Raw genomic sequence first — 25803 nt, forward strand, 5'->3', positions numbered from 1 at the left:
CAAAACAGAAAGAGCTGCTGGAGTTAGAGTTGGCATTACAAGCAGCCAATACTGACCACTCAGCGGACCCCTAGCTGGATAAGGCACACACACTGCACCTCAGACAACAGCAACACAGGGACTACTTACAAAAGCAGACAATGGATAGACTTGCAGCGACAAAGCATAAAATATATGATGTAGGTGACAAAGCAGGTAAAATGTTGGCCTGGCTAGATAGGAGAGAGTCTGGCCCTAGGGTTATACAACAACTACAGACGAAGGAAGGGCTGCTCCACACCCTACCGGAAGACATTGTGCACATACTGACAGATTATTTCCGGGAGGTTTATACTCAGACTAAGGAAGTGACGGAGGAGGAGGTGGAGGTTTCACTCGTGAATATAGAGATGCCGGCATTGACATCGGAAGCTTCTTTGGAGTTAGAAGCGGACCTAACAGTGGACAAAGTGCAAACCACAATTCGTTCAATACAATCGGGTAAAGCAGTGGGACCCAACGGCATCCCAATAGAGTGGTACAAACAAATGTCTGAAACTGTGAGCCCGCATCTATTAGCAATGTATGTCGAGAGCCTGGAAAGGGGAGAGTTACCGCTAGACCAACGGAGAGCGACAATAGTAGCAATCCCAAAGCCGGGTAAATCCCCAACCAAATGCACCTAATACCGCCCCATTTCCCTATTAAATGCTGAAGCCAAAATTCTAGCAAAGTTATTAGCGAACAGATTGTTAACCTACCTTACGCACTTAATACACCCAGACCAGTCGGGCTCTATGCCCAATAGGAACACGGCCCTAAACCTGAGACGAGTACAGGGGGCACTGGCAAAGGCCCCATCCCTATCAGAACCAGCGGTCATCTTGTATTTGGATGCGAAGATGGCCTTCGATATGGTGGAATGGAAATACCTCTTTGCGGTACTCTCGCATATGGGATTTGGCCCTAACTTTTGTGCATGGGTACGACTCCTCTACACGAAGCCCTTGGCTCGAGTTACGGCCAATGGACACATATCGGACGACATATCGTTGGCAAGAGGGACACAACAGGGGTGCCATCTGTCGCCGCTCCTGTTCGCTCTGGTGCTGGAGCCTCTAGCAACATTGCTCAGAACGACCCCATTATTGAAGGGAATCCGGTGGAGGGAAGGCTGGGAGGACTGTATCTCCCTTTATGCCGACGATATACTAATATACCTACTAAATCCAGAACACGGTCTACCAGAACTTCTTCGTATTTACCACACCCTTGGGAAAGTGTCAGGGTACACAATAAACTGGACTAAGTCGGTCCTCTTCATTCTGAAGGGGCCGGAACCATCGCTCCCCATTGACTGCCCGCTTGTGGTGGCTGGAAGTTCCTTTAAATACTTAGGAATCCATATTACGGAATTTTTCGCTAAAAACCTGGCGCCACCTCTGGAACGCTTAAAACGCGATGTGACACATTGAGCATCGTTACCCCATAAGCTCCTGGGAAAGGCGGCATTATATAAAATGATGGCTCTGCCGCGATTTCTCTATGCCCTTGACAACACACCCTTCCCGGCCCCACCCCGATACTTGAAGCAGATAGCGGCACAAGTTTCGATACTTCTTTGGGGCAACCGGCCGGCGTGCATAGCACAGGCGAAATTACACAAAAGCTGGTACGAGGGCGGGATCGCACTCCCAGACATACAATTATACTATTGGACGGCACAGCTTAAGGTCATCAACCAATGGATTCATGCTCCCCAGGACGATCCAACGTATAGGGCAGATAGGGCTCAGTTGGGTACAAATAACTTGCTAGCCGCACTTTACAACAAAGGGTTGACACCGAAATTAGAGGGGCCCACGAAACATACGGCCATGTTATGGTACAAGGCGCAGGCAAAGTTGGGATGGAGAGGGATTAAAACTAAACTCACCCCACTCTGGGACACTCCTAAATTAGGGTACCTGCGACACAGTAAGGGGTTCACGCAATGGGACATGATAGGCATCTCCACGGTCGGGGATTTGTGGGACAAAGGGACGGTGGTGCCATTTGCCCAACTTCAGCAACAATATGACCTACGTCCGACTGAGACATATAGGTACGTGCAAGTAAGACTTGCCTTACTGGCAGTGATCCCGCCGGATACCGAAGTCCCTGAAGCCTCCCCACTGGAAGACCGGCTATTAACAGATCACATGCATAAACGCGCCACATCACTTCCATATAGGAAATTGCTTAATAATCTATCAGACCCGACAGTTACACTAAGGGACAAATGGGTGACAGAGGTGGGGGACATGGACGACACTGAGTGGCAGGAAGCCCTGTCATCGACCAGAGAGGTGGGAATCTCCGCCAAGCTGCGGTTAGTGCAACTTAAAATCCTGCATCGAATATATTACAACAGAACCGTATTACATAAATTGCAAAGGGCACAACACCCATACTGCCTTAGAGGATGCGGGGAAGAAGGTACCTTTATACATACCATATGGGAATGCTCAGCCATAGCAGACTACTGGCGCAAGCTATTACGTACTATATCACAGACGGTAGAGGTGTCACTCCTACCGGAACCACATAGATGCTTACTCAATGTATGGGAATCGAATAATCTTTCACGCCACAGACAGATATGGGTCACGTTGGGCCTCATGATTGCTAAAAGGAATATAGCGCAGAAATGGGGGGCAGCGGAGTTGCCATCCTTGACAGTCTGGTGTAGAGACATGGATCTGGCTATGATCGCAGAACGGACGGTATACGCAACGAGAGGAAGCCCTCGGAAATGGACTAAAGTCTGGGCAGCTTGGAATGCCTTTCGGGGTGACATATGTGATCCACTGCCAGATACTGATACGGATGTTGATAGTTCGGATGAGGAATCAGAGTAAAGGAGAGAATGTGGAGGAGAAGTGGGTATTGAGGGAAATGTTACGAGATATACAATGTACTATTGAAATTGTAAGGATACTATTATTGAAACTGTGTAATCTGAACATGCTATACGAGGACCTGATTACTGTCAATATTGCCTGTGTGTAACTTAATGACAATAAAAACAATAAAAAAATAAAAAAAGCCAGAGCTGGCGGCCGCTCCTTTGTCCTCAATGTTCCTAACCTGTGGAATGTCAAGGAATGATAAGGAATTCAGAATCCGATCTTTCTTTCAGAATATTGCAAAATGTAAAATCTTTTCTCTTGGTGTCTGCTTCGCACCGGGAAGCCCTGTTGGGCAGACATGTGCTTTATAAATCTTGGGGACTAGACTAGACCAGACTGTGTATGGTTGGAAAGGTGTAGAGAAGTGGTTCTTAACCTGCAGTCCAGGAACCCATGAGGGTGCGCAAAGCCTTCTCAGGAGTTCGTGACAGTTTAGAAAATTAAATATTAACAGACTAACAAAGTGTATATAAATAAAGAAGTAAAATTAAAACATCAAAAAAGTTCTGGATATGTGAAAAAAATTGAAATTGGAGGTTAAAATTTAAGTTAGTATCCTCAATTTGATTTGTGGGAGCATTGCAAATGCATCAAACTGAATATAGTATGGATGATGAGTGATGTCAATTGAATTTAGAAAAGCTCCAACCTTCATATTAAATTAAAATTTAGATTTTGGTTAAATTGTTTTGGAATTAAATAAACTATTTCATAATTTGTTATTCTTTTTGATGAATGCTTGTTTCTGTATTGTTTTGCAATTGAAATCATCAAAAATGCTCAGCTGAGATCACTTCCAATAATGACTTGGTCGAGGTCCCTAAATTCCAATAATGATTCAGTGGGGGTACCTGGGTCAGAGTAATGATGGAAGTGTGGGTCCATGGAAGCCAAAAGGTTAAGAACCACTAGTGTAGAGTAATGCCAGAAGTGGGCAAATTGGGCCTGAGCATAGTATTAGTACAATTTCAATTTTGGTGCTCAGAACCCGCCTATCTCAAATTGCAGTGAGAGCACTTCCCACACAACTCTGGGTTGGTTATCTGCCCATATTAAACAAATGAGATTTGAATGAATGTGACTGAGGAAGTGCCTACGGAGTGTAACAGGAATATTGAACTTGGGGAGAACCACCATCTTGAAAATTGCGATTCTACCAGCCATTCACAATGGCAATCTAGACCACTCACTCTTCTAGCCACGCAAGTGTTTCCCCATATTTTTCACGCCATATATTTTCCATGTTTTTGCTAATCCATATGCCCAACTACCTGATAATTATATCGGCCCATACCGATAGTAATTTAGGAGTGAATTTACTCGTAGCTTGGGCAAGGGCAAACATGACAAACTTGTCCCAGTTGTAGTATTATCTCCATGAGGCAGTTGAATTTAATAAATTCCCTTAGTATGGGATATTGATTGCAAGGTCTTTGAAGTACAGGGCGATGTCATCCGTGTACATTGATATCAGTTTCCAAGTAGTGTAATCTATGCCCCTTTTTGACTGGTGATGTCGCAATTTGGTTGCCAGGGGTTTCCCTAGGTATCACAAATAATATAGGAGATAGAGCACAGCTCTGTCTAGTACCCATGCCAATAGTAAGCATAGGGGCCATTGTCCCATTGGCATAGAGGTTGGCTGCTCAAATAACAGCGTAATCCATTTCATGAACTGCCCGCTAACGCCCATCCTTCTAATACCAAGAAAAGATATTTCCATTCAAGAGAGTCAAACGCTTTCATAGCGTCTAGAAAAATGGCGACTGCTTCCTACTGAGGGTCTAGGGATTACAGAAGCCCAAACACTGTGCACAGGTTGGGGACACTGGAGCTTCCTGGTATAAACCCTAACTGATCAGGTCTCAATATCGAAGGTAATAACAGAGCTATACTATTTGCAATCAATTTTGATAGGATCTTGTTACCAACATTTTTGATGGAAATAGGCCTGCAGGAGTTGCACCTTTCAAGGGGTTTATCAGGCTTTAGGTGACAACGCGGGTAAAATGTTGGCCTGGCTAGATAGGAGAGAGTCTGGCCCTAGGGGTATAAAACAACTACGGACGAGGGAAGGGCTGCTCCACACCCTACCGGAAGACATTGTGCACATACTGGCAGAGTATTTCCGGGAGGTTTATACTCAGACTTTGGAAGTGACGGAGGAGGAGGTGGAGGTTTCACTCGTGAATATAGAGATGCCGGCATTGACACCGGAAGCTTCCTTAGAGTTAGAAGCGGACCTAACAGTGGACGAAGTGCAAACTGCAATTCGTTCAATACAATCAGGTAAAGCAGTGGGACCCAATGGGATCCCAATAGAGTGGTACAAACAAATGTCTGAAACTGTGAGCCCGCATCTATTGGCAATGTATGTCCAGAGCCTGGAAAGGGGAGAGTTACCGCTGGACCAACGGATAGCGACAATAGTAGCAATCTCAAAGCCGGGTAAATCCCCAACCGAATGCACCTAATACCGCCCCATTTCCCTATTAAATGCTGAAGCCAAAATTCTAGCAAAGTTATTAGCGAACAGATTGTTAACCCACCTCGCGCACTTAATACACCCAGACCAGTCGGGCTTTATGCCCAATAGGAACACTGCCCTAAACCTGAGACGAGTACAGGGGGCACTGGCAAAGGCCCCATCCCTATCAGAACCAGCGGTGATCTTGTCTTTGGATGCGAAGATGGCCTTCGATATGGTGGAATGGAAATACCTCTTTGCGGTACTCTCGCATATGGGATTTGGACCTAACTTTTGTGCATGGGTACGACTCCTCTACACGAAGCCCTTGGCTCGAGTTACGGCCAATGGACACATATCGGACGACATATCGTTGGCAAGAGGGACACGACAGGGGTGCCCTCTGTCGCCGCTCCTGTTCGCTCTGGTGCTGGAGCCTCTAGCAACATTGCTCAGAACTACCCCATTATTGAAGGGAATCCGGTGGAGGGAAGGCTGGGAGGACCGTATCTCCCTTTATGCCGACGATATACTAATATACCTTCTAGATCCAGAACACGGTATACCAGAACTTCTTCGTATTTGCGACACCCTCGGGAAAGTGTCAGGGTACACAATAAACTGGACTAAGTCGGTCCTCTTCATTTTGAAGGGGCCGGAACCATCGCTCCCCATTGACTGCCCGCTTGTGGTGGCTGAAAGTTCCTTTAAATACTTAGGAATCCATATTACGCAAGAGGCAACGGAATTTTTTGCTAAAAACCTGGCGCCACCTCTGGAACGCTTAAAACGCGATGTGACACATTGGGCATCGTTACCCCTTACGCTCCTGGGAAAGGCGGCATTATATAAAATGATGGCTCCGCCGCGATTTCTCTATGCCCTTGACAACACACCCTTCCCGGCCCCACCCCGATATTTGAAGCAGATAGCGGCACAAGTTTCGATACTTCTTTGGGGCAATCCGCCGGCGTGCATAGCACAGGCGAAATTACACAAAAGCTGGTACGAGGGCGGGATCGCACTCCCAGACATACAATTATACTATTGGGCGGCACAGCTTAAGGTCCTCAACCAATGGATTCATGCTCCCCAGGACGATCCAGCGTATAGGGCAGATAGGGCTCAGTTGAGTACAAATGACTTGCTAGCCGCACTTTACAACAAAGGGTTGACACCGAAATTAGAGGGGCCCACGAAACATACAGCCATGTTATGGGACACGGCGCAGGCAAAGTTGGGATAGAGAGGGATTATAACTAAACTCACCCCGCTTTGGGACACTCCTAAATTAGGGTACCTGCGACACAGTAAGGGGTTCACGCAATGGGACATGATGGGCATCTCCACGGTCGGGGATTTGTGGGACAAAGGGACGGTGGTGCCATTTGCCCAAATTCAGCAACAATATGACCTAGGTCCGACTGAGACACATAGGTACGTGCAAGTAAGACTTGCCTTACTGGCAGTGATCCCGCCGGATACCGAAGTCCCTGAAGCCTCCCCACTGGAAGACCGGCTATTAACAGATCACATACATAAACGCGCCACATCACTTATATATAGGAAACTGCTTAATAATCTACCAGACCCGACAGTTACACTAAGGGGCAAATGGGTGACAGAGGTGGGGGACATGGACGACATTGAGTGGCAGGAAGCCCTGGCATCGCCCAGAGAGGTGGGAATTTCCGCCAAGTTGCGGTTAGTGCATCTTAAAATCCTGCATCGAATATATTACACCAGAATCGTATTACATAAATTGCAAAGGGCACAACACCCATACTGCCTTAGAGGATGCGGGGAAGAAGGTACCTTTATACATACCATATGGGAATGCTCAGCCATAGCAGACTACTGGCGCAAGGTATTACGTACTATATCGCAGACGGTAGAGGTGTCACTCCTACCGGAACCACGTAGATGCTTACTCAATGTATGGGAATCGAATGATCGTTCACGCCACGGACAGATATGGGTCACGTTGGGCCTCATGATTGCTAAAAGGAATATAGCGCAGAAATGGGGGGCAGCGGAGTTGCCATCCTTGACAGTCTGGTGTAGAGACATGGATCTGGCTATGATCGCAGAACGGACGGTATACGCAACGAGAGGAAGCCCCCGGAAATGGACTAAAGTCTGGGCAGCTTGGAATGCCTTTCGGGGTGACATATGTGATCCACTGCCAGATACTGATACGGATGTTGATAGTTCGGATGAGGAATCAGAGTAAAGGAGAGAATGTGGAGGAGAAGTGGGTATTGAGGGAAATGTTACGAGATATACAATGTACTATTGAAATTGTAAGGATATTATTATTGAGACTGTGTAATCTGAACATGCTATACGACGACCTGATTACTGTCAATATTGCCTGTGTGTTACTTAATGACAATAAAAAAATTAATTAAAAAAAAGCAAGAGCTGGCGGCCGCTCCTTTGTCCTCATTGTTCCTAACCTGTGGAATGGCCTTCCTTTACAGATTAGGAATTCAGAATCCGATCTTTCTTTCAGAATATTGCAAAATGTAAAATCTTTTCTCTTGGTGTCTGCTTAGCACCGGGAAGCCCTGTTGGGCAGACATGTGCTTTATAAATCTTGGGGACTAGACTAGACCAGACTGTGTATGGTTGGAAAGGTGTAGAGAAGTGGTTCTTAACCTGCAGTCCAGGAACCCATGAGGGTGCGCAAAGCCTTCTCAGGAGTTCGTGACAGTTTAGAAAATTAAATATTAACAGACTAATAAAGTGTATATAAATAAAGGAGTAAAATTAAAACATCAAAAAAGTTCTGGATATGTGAAAAAAATTGAAATTGGAGGTTAAAATTTAAGTTAGTATCCTCAATTTGATTTGTGGGAGCATTGCAAATGCATCAAACTGAATATAGTATGGATGATGAGTGATGTCAATTGAATTTAGAAAAGCCCCAACCTTCATATGAAATAAAAATTTAGATTTTGGTTCAATTGTTTTGGAATTAAATAAACTATTTCATAATTTGTTATTCTTTTTGATGAATGCTTGTTTCTGTATTGTTTTGCAATTGAAATAATCAAAAACGCTTAGCTAAGATCACTTCCAATAATGACTTGGTCGAGGTCCCTAAATTCCAATAATGATTCAGTGGAGGTACCTGGGTCAGAGTAATGATGGAAGTGTGGGTCCATGGAAGCCAAAAGGTTAAGAACCACTAGTGTAGAGTAATGCCAGAAGTGAGCAAATTGGGCCTGAGCATAGTATTAGTACAATTTAAATTTTGGTGCTCAGTACCCGCCTATCTCAAATTGCAGTGAGAGCACTTCCCACACAACTCTGGGTTGGTTATCTGCCCATATTAAACAAATGAGGTTTGAATGAGTGTGACTGAGGAAGTGCCTACGGAGTGTAACAGGAATATTGAACTTGGGGAGAACCACCATCTTGACAATTGCGATTCTACCACGCATTCACAATGGCAATCTAGACCACTCACTCTTCTAGCCACGCAAGTGTTTCCCCATATTTTTCACGCCATATATTTTCCATGTTTTTGCTAATCCATATGCTCAACTACCTGATAATTATATCGGCCCATACCGATTGTAATTTAGGAGTGAATTTACTCGTAGCTTGGGCAAGGGCGAACATGACAAACTTGTCCCAGTTGTATAATTATCTCCATGAGGCAGTTGAATTTAATAAATTCCCTTAGTATGGGATATTGATTGCAAGGTCTTTGAAGTACAGGGCGATGTCATCCGTGTACATTGATATCAGTTTCCAAGTAGTGTAATCTAGGCCCCTGTTTGACTGGTGATGTCGCAATTTGGTTGCCAGGGGTTTCCCTAGGTATCACAAATAATATAGGAGATAGAGTACAGCTCTGTCTAGTACCCATGCCAATAGTAAGCAGAGGGGCCATTGTCCCATTGGCATAGAGGTTGGCTGCTCAAATAACAGCGTAATCCATTTCATGAACTGCCCGCTAACCCCCATCCTTCTAATACCAAGAAAAGATATTTCCATTCAAGAGAGTCAAACGCTTTCATAGCGTCTAGAAAAATGGCGACTGCTTCCTACTGAGGGTCTAGGGATTACAGAAGCCCAAACACTGTGCACAGGTTGGGGGCACTGGAGATTCCTGGTATAAACCCTAACTGATCAGGTCTCACTATCTAAGGTAATAACAGAGCTATACTATTTGCAATCGATTTTGATAGGATCTTGTTACCAACATTTTTGATTGAAATAGGCCTGCAGGAGTTGGACCTTTCAAGGGGTTTATCAGGCTTTAATATAGTGACTGTTATGGCCTCCTGAATGGTAAGCAGCAAACTCACAGTGCGCAAGGCTTCTTCATAAGTCAACAACAGGTTACAGTCCACTATTACTGGATACATTGATAGAAAAAACAGCCCAACAAAGAACATAAGTGGCAGAGGTTCAAGCGGCTTGGATCTCACTGACTCTTACTGGTATCTCTGAGTTGCAGACTGTCAATGGGTAACATGGATGATGAACTCAACGGCCATAAGCCAATATGTGGCAATTTAGTGGTCTCAGAGACGCTGGATGCTCACCACTAAATTATTGGACCTAATCAATCAATCAGTCAGCACCCGTGAGGGTCTCAAGGCGCTGAGGAAAGCGGGGGGTGGGGGGGTGGGGGGTTGTGCCGCTACTGCTTGAATAACCAGGTCTTGAGGTGTTTCCTGAAGGTGAGATGGTCCTGGGTCAGTCGTAGGTGTGCGGGGAGGGAGTTCCATGTCTTCGCTGCCAGGTAGGAGAACGATCTTCCTCCGGTGGTGGTTCTCCGAATCTGTGGGACGGTGGCGAGGGCGAGACTGGAGGAGCAGAGCTGGCGGGTGGGGGTGTGGAACTAGATGCGGTTGTTGAGGTATTCGGGGCCCATGTTGTGGAGCGCTTTGTGTGCGTGAGCCTGAACGTGATCCTCTTGCTGACGGGGAGCCAGTGCAGGTTTCTCAGATGGGCGGATATGTGGCTGTGGCGGCGGATGTCGAGGATGAGTCGTGCGGAGGCGTTCTGTATGCGCTGAAGGCGTTTCTGAAGTTTGACTATGGTTCCTGCATATAGGGAGTTCCCGTAGTCCAGCCGGCTGGTGACGAGGGCCTGGGTGACCGTCTTTCTGGTTTCGGTGGGGATCCACCGGAAGATCTTTCGGAGCATGCGCAGGGTGTTGAAGCACGAGGACGAGACTGCGTTGACTTGCTTGGTCATCGTGAGAGAGGAGTCAAGGATGAATCCCAGGTTGCGTGCATGGTCAGTGGGTGTCGGTGCGGTGCCGAGCGACGTGGGCCACCAGGAGTCGTCCCAGGCGGAAGGGGATTGTCCGAGGATGAGGACCTTCATCTTGTCCGAGTTGAGCTTCAGACGGCTGTGCCTCATCCATTCTGCAACCTCTTTCATTCCTTCCTGGAAGTTGGCTTTGGCGGTGGGAGGGTCTTTGGTGAGAGAGAGTATAAGTTGGGTGTCGTCGGCATAGGAGATGATGTTGATGTTGTGTTTGCGGGCGATGGTGGCGAGGGGGCTCATGTAGATATTGAAGAGAGTTGGACTGAGTGAGGAGCCCTGGGGTACGCCGCAGATGATCTTGGTGTCCTCGGAGCAGAAGGGAGGGAGGCGGACTCTCTGGGTTCTGTCGGAGAGGAACGATGTGATCCAGTCCAGGGCCTTTCCTTAGATCCCAGTGTTGTAGAGGCGAGTTATTAGGGTGCGGTGGCAGACGGTGTCGAAGGCTGCCGAGAGGTCCAGGAGGATGAGAGCGGCTGTCTCTCCGTTGTCCATCAGGGTCCTGATGTCATCGGTGGCTGCGATGAGGGCGGTCTCGGTGCTGTGGTTGGATCGAAATCGGGACTGGGATGGGTCGAGCGAGCTGTTTTCTTTGAGGAATGCAGTCAGCTGTTTGTTGACGGTCTTCTCGATGACTTTGGCCAGGAAGGGGAGCAGAGAGATGGGGTGGAATTTCTTGAGGTCTTTGGGGTCCCCTGTTGGTTTCTTCAGAAGAGCGTTGATTTCTGCGTGTTTCCAGCTTCCAGGGAAGGTGGCTGACGTGAAGGAGCTGTTAACGACGTTCCGGAGGTGGGGTGCACTGATGGTGTCGGCTTTGTTGAAGATGTGATGAGGGAATGTGATGAGGGCATGGGTCGGTGGGGGAGCCGGAGTGGATGGTGTTCATGACCTACATGAGTTTATTTATTTCTCAACTCCACACTTTAAATATTTTTCCAATTTCCAAAGCATGCAGGATGACTTTTTACAGTGGCGTAGCAAGGGGGAGCGTCCCAAGTTTTTGGGGCTGCGACTGTCACCGCTCTTACCAAGAGCTATCGCAGGGTGGCAAAATGCAGGAATCTGGCAAACGCAGGGGCCGACACGGGCGGCAAAAGGTCTAGCTACAACACTGAATTTTCAGCTCGCGAAACAATGCCCTTTAAACATTTTCAACTTGGGCAATGTGTAATAATCATGATTCTATATGTCCATACCTCATTTACAGGTACCCCGTGTAGTGTTTTCCTTGGTCAGTTCTATTGGGGAATGATTATCACACGTTCAAAACAATACCTCAGATAACCTTGAGGGTCTCATGGGGATCTGACGGAAATCAGATTTTTTTTTATTTTCAGTACATAGGCTCTCAGACTAACTACAAGGAAAGGCATAATAATACAATTCTAGATAATCATGGTGATCTCATTGGAAGGGTAGATTTCCTACAAATGCTCACCAACTGTTTTAGCCATAGAAAGAGATTTATTTTTAATAAAATTGGGCGAAATTGCTAATGTACATATTGGGGTATCTCTAAACAGAATTTTCTCTCGCTTCGGTTTATCTATTGTGCCCGCCACTAAAAGATCTTTTTTAATGGTGTCAAGGTTGCTAAACTCATTCTAGCATTGGCATAGAAATACAACAAGAGACTGCAAAGGTTTCAATAACTACTACATTTTTTAATCAGAAACCTGGGAAAAAAACAAAGGCTTAAAGAATGCTCAATGTTCCTCGAGGGCTAAAAGAGATTTAATGGATAAAAGCTAAAGACATTAAAAATACATACCAATGGGTCAAACATGTAGGGTAAATGTATCATGGTTTCTGTTTCTTCTATTCTTTTTTCTTACTTCTAATATTTTGATCCCTCTTCTTCACTTTCTTGCGTTTGTCCACTAATGGCAGGTGTTATACTAATTTGTCATTTACTTTGCTTCTATCCTTTGTATTTCAGTACTAGGCCATATTTGCAATAAAAAAAAATCTGTGGCTGCCTAACTTCCAAGTTACTATAGCAAACTTTGTTAACAACACAGTCTGCTCATTCTTGTGTTAGAGTGTGACGATTTATGAAAAGCTTTGAAATAGAAGGGAAAAATGCTCAACTGGTTCTAAACAAGGCATAATAAATATACACATCGGAGCCCTTCTCTGGCCACTTACATAGGTCCAGGTTTCTCATTCTCACTGTCATATAAACTGGGTTTACAGTAGGTGGCCGCAACCTTGATTCCAGATCCCCATTCTCCATTGAAGAGACCATCAATGTAGTCACCATTTGGCATGGTCAACATTCCCTGAGAATGAAAAACAAGCACAGAAGAAACACAGAGTATTTATAAAGCAAAGGACTTACAAATATATAGTAACTTTAAAAACAAAAACTGAGACCCTCTGCACACAAGACAAATTATAGTAGAATTTATTTTTCTCTTAGATGTGGGTCCACATAATGTTTAATAAAACACCCTAAATGTTTAATATAAACTGGAGCAAAAATATACGTATCCTAAGAATTTATAGCAATGCTGCAAGATATTCTATTTCCAGTGCTTAAGAAGCTTTATTCAAAGCACTTAATTACTTTTCTAGTTTCCAATATGTAACAATATCTATCCATGGTGAAAGATCAGAGAATTTATTTCTGTAAAACAATTAAGAAAAATCACTTCTACGCTCTAGCAAGTGAGAGATTCCAGACCCAGTACATCAGCATATACATTAGGTTCTAAAAAAAAGAATGTGTTCCCTTCTCTTAAATGAGGTCTGAGAGGGAGTGAACTGATTCTGCTCAGAGAGAAAATCACATCCTTTTGTTGGTTAACATAGAGGGCAAAATAGATGTCATCAAAACACAAATATTTGGGACTTGGACAGTGTACTAAAGGAAAAACTATTTTGAGACAAGTTTTAATAAATGGTTCAGCAGTTCCCATAATACAGAAGGAAAGCTTTTTCCGACCTTAAACCACCAGTTCCAATGAACTATGAATGTGCTTAAATTACTCAGGGTATCTATATATGTGTGCTTCTTTGGTGGTGTTAACAAAGCGAAACAATGGCTGCTCACATTCATACAAACAAGGTTACAGCGTTTACTTTAACGAACTGAACATTTGTAAGGCAGAGAAAATATGATTGACAGGATTATAAAGTCCAACCTTTCCATTGAGCGTCCAGTCATCTGAAAACTCCCCTTCGTAAACTGTATCATCTTCGGAGAGCAAAACTCCTGTCCCCTATGTAAGGAAGCAAATAAGGATGAACAAACAATGACAATTCATTGATGAAGTCAATAATCATTTATGAAATGCAATTTCAAAGAAAAGGTAAAAGACATAATTGTAATCCGAGTTCTCCATCGTGTAATTCTTCAGTGAATTCATTAACAGTGAACACCCACCTCTCATACTATCTCTCTCTCTCTCGCCCCCTCCCTTTTGTTGTAATGTTGTGTATTTAATGGCACATTACTCACAAATTAAACCTTTTATTTGTCACTCTAAAGACAGCAGTCTCTTATGTTTCTTTTTTTAAATTTTATCAAAAATATGATAAGGACAGGATGACATATGACCGTTTTTTAGAGAAACAAAACTATACCACACTTTTTAAGTCACTCAGACTGACATTCCAAACTTTGTGCGTATAGAAAATGGGGTTAGATCCTTATAAAGTGGAGGAGACCAGACCGCGGGAATATCAAATAGAAAATTAACATGCCTCCTGTGTTACAGTTTGAAAGAACTGAGGTACAATCACAAGAATTCATTACTGGATTTATGAAATTGTATTTTCAAAATATAAACATTTGGAAGCATGGTGTTTTTTTCTGCACAACTGACACAAAGTAGATATATTTGCTCAAGTTCATTGCACGCAATTCTTGGTTCCACGAATTGCTAATAATACAAACATTTGACGGTGAAAGGAAAATTTGTTCCTTACCAGTGCAAGTGATATGAGTGAATAAAAGGAATGCTTAAAGAAAAAGTTACTTACCTTCTGTAACAATGTATCTGGTAGAGACATAGTCTAGCCGCAGATTCCTAGTCTGACGCCTGAGGAGAATTCACAAGTTAAGGAATCTGCGGCTAGATGTCTCCATCAGATCGCAAGGCTTCACATATTCCTTCATAAATGGACCACATGGTAGGGCACTCTAGTGCTTCGGGTTAAAGGTATCCCAGAATGTATTCCTTAAAAAAGCCTCTGTGAAGCTGGGGGAACAGGGTGGTAACTTTGCATGTATGTTTAGTGTGGAACATGTGGTCCCATTAGAACCTTACGACTGCCAACAGCTACCATATTTAGTCTGAACACAATGCCTCTATATTACCTGAAGTTTTCCCCCAACATCTGAAGATTTATATTCAAACGAATGCATCTAGAACTCAAAATTCACCATACCAACAGCTGTCCTGAGGAGACGACTCTACTCTAGGGATCAAAACGTAATAACATAAGGAGTGAAAACAAACAAGAGCCTAAAGGACATTATATTTGTGTCTATGACTACTACAAAATAATCAATTTTCTGTACTCGAGAAGGCCTTGTCTTGAAATTCCTGTGTAGACCCAAACTTGGCTATTAGTTGCTTGTTCACCAATAATTTCAGTTATTCTTGCTGTTTCTAGACATCTGACATGTAGAAACACAGATCTTGTAGATCTATGACACACGTAATAGCCTTGTTGGAGTTGAGGGCTTATCTGGTGAGGTGCTAGCATTCTTAATGTTTCTTTTTTCACCCACTTTCTTGCTATAGTTAGCTCAAAATGGGCCTACTTTGATTACTGAACCTCAAAGCATAGCCGCCCTCAGTAGTTTGTGAAATTTTTTCCTCCGGACCTTGGCAAAGCTTGTCCATTCACGATTTCAGAGCAGAGTAGGTTAGTTACTGTTTTGTCACAGAGGTTTTCCCTATAGAAGTTTAATATTGCAGGCTTCCGCCTTTTGATGGTCTTCAGTAATAATACAGAGTTCCTTGATGTTTCATGTTATGACTGTTGTCAGAAGGGCTAAAGAACGTGCCACTGGTGGCACTAATTTACACGGTCTTGTCATGGAACTGCATGTATTTTTCTTTCTTCTCCAGGTCTAGGGCTTAAAGAGTATCATCAAATACCTTCCTACTATGCAGTTCATCATCACTTTAGAAGCCAAAGAGAGATGTTCCATATGAAGCCCATACTTAGTTTAAGACCTGTAAATCTCAGCTATAACAAACTATCAAAATACCATGGCCATACTTCTGCAATGGAGCTTATATTCTGGATAAACCCACTAAGATTTCCATTTATTACCATAATTAAGACTGCCTCTTATCCCTATTGAGGTCAACATAGAATCTCTGCAGTTTCTCCCACAAGAATCACCATATCCGTCGATGAGAGCAGTGGAACCTGCTGCCTTTCTTGTTGTGACACATGACCACACCTCTTTCTTCCAATAGGGAGAAGTGTCTCAATTTTACGATTTGTATAGGTATTGGCCGTCTTTATTGCCTGCCTTGTAAACTGTGTTGGGATACCACCCAAGCAGGTTTGGTTGTTGCTATAGGTATAATCTGGCTTTTTACAGTTGGAAGAAGATATCCTCAATATGAGTCATTGTACATTTTTTCTCTAATGTAGAGATAATGTGTTCCAAAGAAGAGACCCTTATTTGAGTTCTGCTGTTTTTCCAGTAAAAAAGGAGATTGCCGTATCCCCCAGATAACAGCTTTACATACTCCCCATACTATATGTCTGTGCCGGATACGGAACGCTGATTTAATGCAAAATAGGCCTTTACTCATTTTCTGAGGAACTCCCCAAAGTTTTGTCCAACAGCCACCAGACGTTAAGATGCCAAAAACCCTTGTTTATGTTGGGTGAGGGTTACGGCTATCCCCAAATTATCTGAGACATCTGGCGAGCATGCCTGAATTCAGAACTCCTGCAGCTCCATCACTGGGTTGAAGCAATAGTCTGTTCTGAAATTAAAATGGTGGGTGCTAGAGCAATAAGTATATTCCCTCACTCCCAAGTGATTTATATAGCATACATTGCCTATAATCATTTTGCAGCACCCATTTAGAAAGCAATGTTGCCCTATGAGATGTGGCCCTGAGTATCCGTTAGGAGTCCATAACGGAGTTCTAGTCTCCTCCCATTATGTAAGTTTGATGAAATAGTTGCTGAGGTGTGAAATACTATAAACATGATTGCAGGGGATGACGGTGGTCAATAAAATGTGTCTTTTTAGGTCTCCCCTAGCGATGCACGGCCATGCGCTGCCGCGTTAGCGAGATCTATTGTTGCCGACTTGATTAGCGATGCGGGACTGGAGAGGTGCACAAGCTTGTAAAGACAGTGGAGACATGAGCTGTGAATGCGGGCTTTTGGAGACATGAGCTATGAACGTGTCCAACCGTGAACGTGTACGGCCGCGTTAACACTCTTCTACTTTGGCGTGCCGCGTTAACATGCCGTGAACTTGTACTTTTCTCATGCACTTTTAATAAAAACATCTTCTGGGAGCGCTTAATGTGCACGCAGTTTGTTTGCTATTACTAGTGCAGTATAAAACATTACAATATACGAGTGGTCTCTGTCAATTTGCCGTACTGCTTATCTGCACGCCTTTGATGGCGCATTAATATTCTACGTGTGTTCTGTTTGTCGTAAACACTTCTGTCACCCAACATAAGCTAGGAACGCCTAATGTGCACGCAAATTAGTACTGCAGTGTTAACACCCTTATTGCTTGTATATGCGTAATTAGCAGTCTATAGCTTTTTTTGCTATTACTAGTGCGGTAGAAAACATTAAAATGTACGCATAGTCTTTTTTTATTTTATATGACTGAAAGTTAAAGAGCAAACAAACAACCTACGAGCAGACAATGTAGGCGCTTACAATTAGGTACGGCGGCATAGGTTGCAGGAAAAGCTATGTGCAGGCGCATTAGTAATGCACAGTTAACATAGCTCCTTCTTCTATATGCCTGATAGTGGCAGCTAATATTTTTGTACTACTACTGGTGCGGTATAAAAACATAACAATATGCGCACAGTCTGTGTTTTTTTTTGTGTCCATATTAAGTTTTTGTGTGCTTTTGCAATAATACTTATCAGTGCGTTTTAGTTGTGGCGAATGCATTAAAACGCTGCTTTACTTTTTAGTATGCGCTTTCAGATGCATAATAGCGATGCTTTTATTTTCAGTATTCGCTTTTGGGGATTTGTTGCTGCTTTAATTAACATGCAGACAAACTAGAGGCAGACAATGTATGCGCATATAACTGGCGCCGTATTTCCAATTTGTTCCTTCCAGTTAGCACCTCATAAACAGCAAATGAGTTAGCCTAGCGCCATGTTATCGTAGTTTTTCTTCTGTGCTCATGCTTATTTGCTTAGCATTTGAAAGCTACAAAAGAAGTGTTTCTGTTGCTGGTGCCATCTTATAACACTTCTTCTTTGTTTAGCACTTTAGGTCGCGGGTTTAAAATAAGTACGATTAAAAGTGGCGCCATGTTTTTGCATTGCTTACTTTGTACGCTATCCATTAAAAAAAGTTAATTGTACAGCACACGATTGCAGTGTAAATAGGCTAGATAGAGGCATTACGCATATTTGCAAAAGTATGCTTAACTTAGTGAAGTGCCTTTTAAATGTAGACACGTATGACTTCGAATGCATATTGTTTCTTGCTTCCACACACTTGTTAGTAATAATAATAATAATAGGAAAGTTTATAAAGCGCCTGGTTACGCACACCGGCGTGTCCCCGCGCTATAGTACCATTTTGTAAATAAAGTTTTCTTTATTAGGCCTTCTGCTTAGCACGTTATATATGGCTTTTCGTCAATAAAGTTTTTTGTAGTAGGCCTTGTGTTTTGCACGTCATTAATGGTATCTTGTAAATAAAGTTGCCTTGATAAGCCTTCTGCTTTGCACGTTATTAGTGGCATTTTGTAAATTTATTGTAAGATTGTTTTTGCTAACACTAGCATGCCATAAAACATTAAAACACATGTGTGCTCCTTTTTTTATTTTACTTGTCTTTCGCGTGATGCTTACATATGGTAGTACACAATGTGGGCACGTATAACTTCATATGCGTACTGTTTTATTCTCTATACGCATATTAGTGGCATCTTGTCAATAAAGTTTTTGCTACCTTTCTCAGTGCAGTAGAACATTAAAGTTTATTAGTGCAATCTTCTGTTGCCTTTTAAATATGGCTTTGCATTCGTGCTTAATGCGGCATAAAACATTAAAATATACGAGTTTTCCTTCTTTATTTTATACAGCTTTTGCGTAATGCTTAAATATGATGGTAGACAATGTGGGTGCGTACAACTTTAAAACATGAACTATGCACTCGTCTGCCAGTGTTTTGTAATGTTGCAAGACAAGCTATAGGCATTTGCACAAGCCTTTTGCTTCTTTGGAGTTGTTGCTAACAGTCGAACAAATGTTAATATGCATATCAACGCATAGCTCCTGAGGTTGCAATACAGGCCATGTGCACACCTTTAATGCCGCTTTTGAAGACATTTAAGACATGACCCGTGAACGCACGCTTTTTAAGGCATGCGCCGTGAATGTGTACGGTTGCATTAGCTAAGGTTGCAGTACAAGCCATGTGCACGCCTTTAATGCCGCCTTAACACTCCTTCTCTTTGGCATGCCGCATTAAAACGCGTTGTCTTTGTCGTCAACACTCCTCTCATGTGCTTTTAAAAAGATAAGCTGTGATCGCAAATCAGTAATGCAAGTTTGACATGCTTCCAGGTTTTATACGCATGTTATTAGCAGTTTATTGTTTTTGCTAGTTTGTGCAGTATTAAATATTATAATATACAGGTTGTCCTTTTTTATTTTGTACAGCTTAAATATGGTCGTTAACAATGTGGCCCCGTACAACTTTAACTATTGTGATTTCTGCAAGTGTTTACAACTTTGCCAGAACATTATATATACATTATTATGAACCCGATATATGCTTCCTGACAGAAACATGGCTAAAGCCCCAGTCGGGCCCTGCTATAACCTTGGGAATCCCAGCTGGGTATAAAATAGTTAGGCTAGACCGGCCTATTAAGACAGGAGGGGGAATAGCAATTGTTCATAAGCAGGAAATAGACATCTCTGTGATTGAAGGACTATGTACCCCCGAGCTAGAACTTCTGATTTTTAAAAAAACTATGCCCAAAGGGAGCAGGAAAGGAGCTCTGGTATATCACCCTCCTGGTCCATGTACCAATTTCTCCATTTCAGTTGTAGAAGCATTAGCTCCTCATGTACATGAAAATAGTGACTTTCTGCTTCTAGGTGACTTCAATGTCCATAGTGAACAAGCAGAATGCAATGAGGCACAATCCCTATTAACGGATCTGTCCCTACTGGGACTGAAACAAGCCAATAGTGGCCCTACACATCAGGCAGGACACACCCTGGATTTGGTCCTGTCTAACTTCCCTCTGAATAAATGCTTGCCTCCATCTCAAGTAGAGTGGACTGATCATTTCATTATTGAATTTTATACTATTATTGTGAACCCCCCTTCAACCTGTCGGATTACCTTAGCTAGTAAAAGGAGACAATGGCACAACATGACTCAGGAGTCTTTTAAAGACAGATATGTAGAATCCACCCTGATCCCTACTGAGAACATTGAGACTGCTCTAGTTAAATTTGAAGGGGCGATTGCTGCAGCAGTAAATGACATCGCACCGCTAAAACAATTTAAGTCTCGCCCAGCACATAAACAAGAAGTCTGGTTCTCAGAGCATCTAAGATCGCTAAAACAAGCAGCTAGACAACTGGAAAAGAAATGGAGAGCATCCCATTTGGCCGAGGACAAAATTTTTTATTGGAACTCCCTCACCACATATCACAAAGCCATCCGTGCTGCACGGAAAAATCACATTGCATCCCAGCTCATGGCTGTGGGAAACACTCCAAGAGTACTATATCAAATCTTGCAATCTTTCGTGAAACCCATGGCTTGTGAGAGTTCTGAGCTGGCGTCACAGCAACTTTGCGACGAGATCTCGCTATTTTTTACCAAAAAAATAGATGGGATATATGATAAAATCATTAGCTCAATTCAGTCTTTTAGTGGAGGAAAGTCGCCACCTCTGACAGCTGTAGAACCCCCTTCTTCCACCCATTCCCTTGGACCTGTTTCCCCCTATCTCCTTCGAAGAGGTAATATCGTTAACCTCTCAGATTAAGAGTGGATGCCCAACTGACATCATTCCGGCAAGATTAATGCCCATGCTTGCCAATGATCTAGGTCCGGGGATTCAAAAACTCGTTAACCTCTCCTTAAACACAGGGGAAGTCCCCAATGAGTGGAAAAAAAGCTTTGATTAGACCAATCGGGAAAAACCCCGCAATCCCCTGGACAGAACTAGCCAATCTAAGGCCAATATCCCTTTCTTAGGCAAGCTCATTGAGAAGCATGTCAATCGTCATCTGTCCAACTATATTGAACTAGCAGGAGGGCTGGACTATTCGCAATCGGGGTTTAGGCCAAAGCACAGTATCGAGACCACCCTGATGTCAGTCGCAGACGACCTACATATGTATCAGGACAAGGGTTTTTCCGTGATCCTGGTACTATTGGACCTGTCTGCGGCGTTTGACACGGTGTCACATAACATCTTGACAACTCGGCTGGCCAACATTGGCTTGAAACATAAGGCACTCGCCTGGCTAAAGAGTTTCTTATCCAACCGCACCCAACGTGTGACCATGGGTGCCTATCGCTCAGAGGAGGTTGAGATCTCAAAAGGGGTGCCACAGGGCTCTTGTTTGAGCCCCACCCTTTTCAACATCTATGTGGCACCCCTTGCCAATATCATGCAAACATATGGCTTCATTCCGTTGTCTTACACCGACGACACTCAGCTCCTCTTCCCTTTCAAATCCCTTACCACCGAGATTAAGAACTCTTTTTCCCAGGGTATGAAGGCTGTGGCACATTGGATGTCATCCAATTGCCTTCAATGCAATGTCGGGAAGACCGAAGTTATGCGGTTCGGAGAGGCTAAACTCCTGTGGACCCCGGACTGGTGGCCACAAGACCTTGGACCAGTTCCAGAACCTAAACAGGTCGTAAAAAACCTAGGAGTCTGATTGGATCAGGAGCTCTCACTGAAACATCATAGCAATTACGTTGTGGGTTCATGCTTCCACGTAATTGGCCTTCTACGAAAAGTGTTCCCACTACTCCCTGACTCAGTCAGAAAAACATTGGTGCAGGCTCTTGTCTTAAGCCGTATAGATTATTGCAATGGCCTGTTTCTGTCTGCTAACGAAGGAGTTCTGGCAAAACTCCAAGTGGTTCAGAACACTGCAGCTCGGTTGGTCCTAAACGCCCCTCCCCGAACTCCTTCCAAACCACTGCTGGCGAAACTTCATTGGCTGCCTGTTAAACAGAGAACCAAATTCAAAGTATGCTGCATAATTCATAAAAGCCTTAATGGATTCGGCCCTACATATCTAGTAAATAAATTCACTCCCTATATTCCCACACGCTCCCTCAGGTCCAGTGACCAAGGCCTACTATGTGTTCCCCGGGCAAAGAAGGTCAGACACAGTGGCAGTGCTTTGTCTGTGGCTGGGCCCTCTCTATGGAACAGTCTCCCCAGAGCTCTCAGACAATGCTCAGAACATTTATCATTTAGGAAACAACTTAAAACTTTTTTGCTCCAATTTTAGTATACATTCTACCTGGTTTTCCTCCCCCTTTGTTGTTGTGGGTGCCAAGGCGCAGAGATACTCCTCCGGGAGTCGAATCTAGCGCGATACAAACCCGCAAATAAATAAATATATATGTGCGTATTACTGCATCTTTTAGATATTGTTTTTGCTACTTTGCTCGGTGTACTAACAACAGTCAGATGGGTTTTTGCAATAATTACATTTTTATGCGTCTTATTTGTAGCGTTTGCATAAAAATAGTGCTTTTGTTTTCAAAAAGTACGTACATATTTACTTTTTCAGGACTTTTGCAATAATACTTAGTAATGCCTATTAGATGTGGACATGTAATAAAACGCTGCCTTACTTTTTAGTATGCGCTTTCAGATGCATACAAAGGCTGATTTTCTTCTCAGTGTGCGCTTTCGAGAATTTGTTGCTGCCTTAATTGAGATGCAGACAAACTAGAGGAAGACAATGTGTGGGCGTACAACTGGTGCCACATTATTAATTTGTGCCCTTCCTGTTAGCACCTCAGAAACAGCAATTAAGTTAGCCTAGCGCCCATCATCGCACTTTTTTTTCTTGCTCATGCTTCATTGCTTAACATTTGCAAGCTGCAAAAAGAAGTATTCTGTTGCTGACGCCATTTATAACACTTCTTCTTCTTTGTTTAGTAATTTAGGTTACAAGTTAAGTAAGCTTAAAAGTGGCTCCCTATTTTTACATGGCTTACTTTATATGCTTTCCATTAAAAAAAGTTAGCTTACGGTATCCATTCGAAAAAAGTTAGTTGTCCAGCGCAGGATTGCACTGTAAATAATACCACCTGTGCGTGCATGCAAAACAATGCACGTGATGCAATGTGCATGTATTTAGGTGTGTTATGTAAATGCTATCGCACTGCTGTCTCTTTTACAACTATGCTCTATCTAGAACACACACATTGTTGTCTCTTACACTGCTGTCTCCCTCACGCACACTGCTCTTTTTCACACACACTGCTGTTTCTCACACTCTGCTGTCGTTCCTATATACAATGCTGTCTCTCATTCTGACACTAACATACACACACACACACACACACACACACACACACAGATACACACATGCAGACACACACAGCTAATCTTACTGTGCAGCCTAACCGGCTAATCTCCTTTACTTGGCATATGTTAACGTGTTTCTATGTTCACCTGCTTATTTTCCTAAACTTCATCAAACTCACACTATGCACTTAAATGCACTTTCTGATGTAAAACTTAATTTTCAAATATATGACTAAGAGCAACAAATAAAACAATAGAAAAGAAATTGCTTTGGTTTGTACCACGGCTGGGCGGAGACCTGAAGCATATTTGCAAAAGCTTGTCTAACTTACTAAAGTAGCCTATCAAATAGTCAGTGTACAATTTACCAATCACATGCTGAAAAAACAAACCTGTTTTTGTAAAAACTACAAATAATATATAAACCTACCAACAAGTGTGGATGCGCCCCAATAACAAATACAGACAAGTACACTACAGTTTAAAGGGCCTGAGGCTTTTTACGCAAGAGCATCACTCTACAGGGCGTTACCATCAAGAAGCGCACGCGCCTTTTGTACTGCTAGATACTAAGGCGTTATGCTTATTTATCAGAACTTTTACTCTGATGTTGGTAAGCCTTTTAATATTGCATCCAAGAACTGAGGGCAAATTGATATAATGGATTACCATATGGGACAATAAACTAGAACGTTTAATTTTTCCATGACGGACCCGGATACCGTTCTACTGTCTATGGCAGTTTATATCCTGTCGGTCACCTGTTGGGTCCTGCGATGTGTACTCTAGGGACAGTTATTATCTTGAGTGCCACCTCTGGCCTTCCATCTACTCCTCTGGACCTGCTTATCCTCTTAGGACTTCAAACCTTCTTTTCTTTCCCCTTTTATCTTTGCAGTCTGGGGAGATGTGCAGGGTCCGCTGAGCCAGTGGATTAATGTGGCACTTGATTGTAAATAGTAGCCTTATAAATGGCAGCTTGTTTTGATAAGAATCACCATTCCTTCCTTTTTAAATGAAGTATATTTGAATGTGATGTTTGTTTTGTGTTCTTTCCAGTGTAGTAATGTTTTTTGTGCTTGTGTATTTGATTTCTATATAATGTATATGTTGTTCCTTTTAAATGTAATATTCATGTATTTTTATATATTTTTGGTTTTCAGCCCCGAGGAAGCTCCCAGTGAGGGAGAGAAACGTGTTGGCTGATCTGTTTGACAAAAGTGATTTTTTCCTATCTGAAATAACTTTAAAGAATAAAGAAGAGTTATTTTCTTATATTTCTCCCTCTCTGGACTTTGTTTGGAATTGTGCACCCCCATCAGCATTTAGAAGTTATGCTTATTTATACTTTCAATACTGGAGGTCTGCATATAAATATGCAATTCCTATATTAAGCACTTGAGAAGAGGAAACAGCGATTTCAAGTGCTGCATATATTTAACTACAAAAGAAAGGATGACAAACTATGTTAACATAACGTGTTATTAAGCAGTGTACGAAATATTACGCAGTCCCTTCCAAAATGTCTACATTTAACAACAAATAATACAAATTGCAACACAGCAAGAGAGCGCTTTTGGTACCATCTTACCCTTAACGCTCTGCACGCATAGTGCCAGACACACACACAGCCACACTGGCACACAATGTCGTATACACACACAAAGCTACATACATATTCACACACACATACAAACATGCACACACACACACACACAGCTAACCTTGCAATGCAGCATAACATGCTAATGTCTTTTACTTGGCAAATGTTGACGTGTTTCTATGCTCAACTGCTCTTATTTTCCTAAACTTCATTTAACTCACACCACGTACTTCAAACGCATTCCTTAATGTACCACCTCTTCATTAAAAAATATATGAGTATAAGCAACACATAAAACAGCAAAAAAGAAAACGCCTTGGCTTTGTATTAACTCTGCATGGAGTCCTAAGGTATATCTGCAAAGGCTTCTTTGACTGTTGACGTGACTGTCAAATGTAGGCACGTATATGCATATTGTTCCTTGCTTCCACACACTTGATAGTGCCAGCTGTAAATAAAGTTCTTTCTACTAGGCCTTCTGCTTATCACTTCATATGTGTCAGCTTGTAAATAAAGTTTCTCTATTAGGCCTTGTGGTTTACACAGTATTATTAACAGTTTGCATATAAAGCTACCTTGCCAAGCCTTCTGCTTAACACGTTATTAGTGGCATTTTGTTAATATCATGTAAATATTTTTTTTGCTAACACCAGCACGCCATAAAACATTAAAATACACGCGTGCTCCTTTTATATTTAACTTGCCCTTTGCGTTATGCTTACATATGGTGGTAGACAATGTAGGCATGTATAAATTCTAATGCGTATTGTCTGAT

General features: G+C 42.8%; 1 protein-coding gene across 2 annotated transcripts in view; it reads right to left on the reverse strand.

Annotated features, from left to right (window-relative positions):
* ALS2 (alsin Rho guanine nucleotide exchange factor ALS2) overlaps positions 1 to 25803 on the reverse strand; it is a 1284778-nt gene that overhangs the window by 348955 nt on the left and 910020 nt on the right. For both annotated transcript variants that reach the window (XM_078680222.1, XM_078680224.1), the window contains 2 exons: positions 13836 to 13913; positions 12838 to 12971 (listed from right to left, as the gene is read on the reverse strand). In XM_078680222.1, the coding sequence (XP_078536348.1) occupies positions 12838 to 12971; positions 13836 to 13913 (212 nt within the window). The remainder of the gene's footprint in view (positions 1 to 12837; positions 12972 to 13835; positions 13914 to 25803) is intronic.

Source organism: Lissotriton helveticus, chromosome 3_1, assembly GCF_964261635.1.
Source record: "Lissotriton helveticus chromosome 3_1, aLisHel1.1, whole genome shotgun sequence".
Taxonomy (NCBI): domain Eukaryota; kingdom Metazoa; phylum Chordata; class Amphibia; order Caudata; family Salamandridae; genus Lissotriton; species Lissotriton helveticus.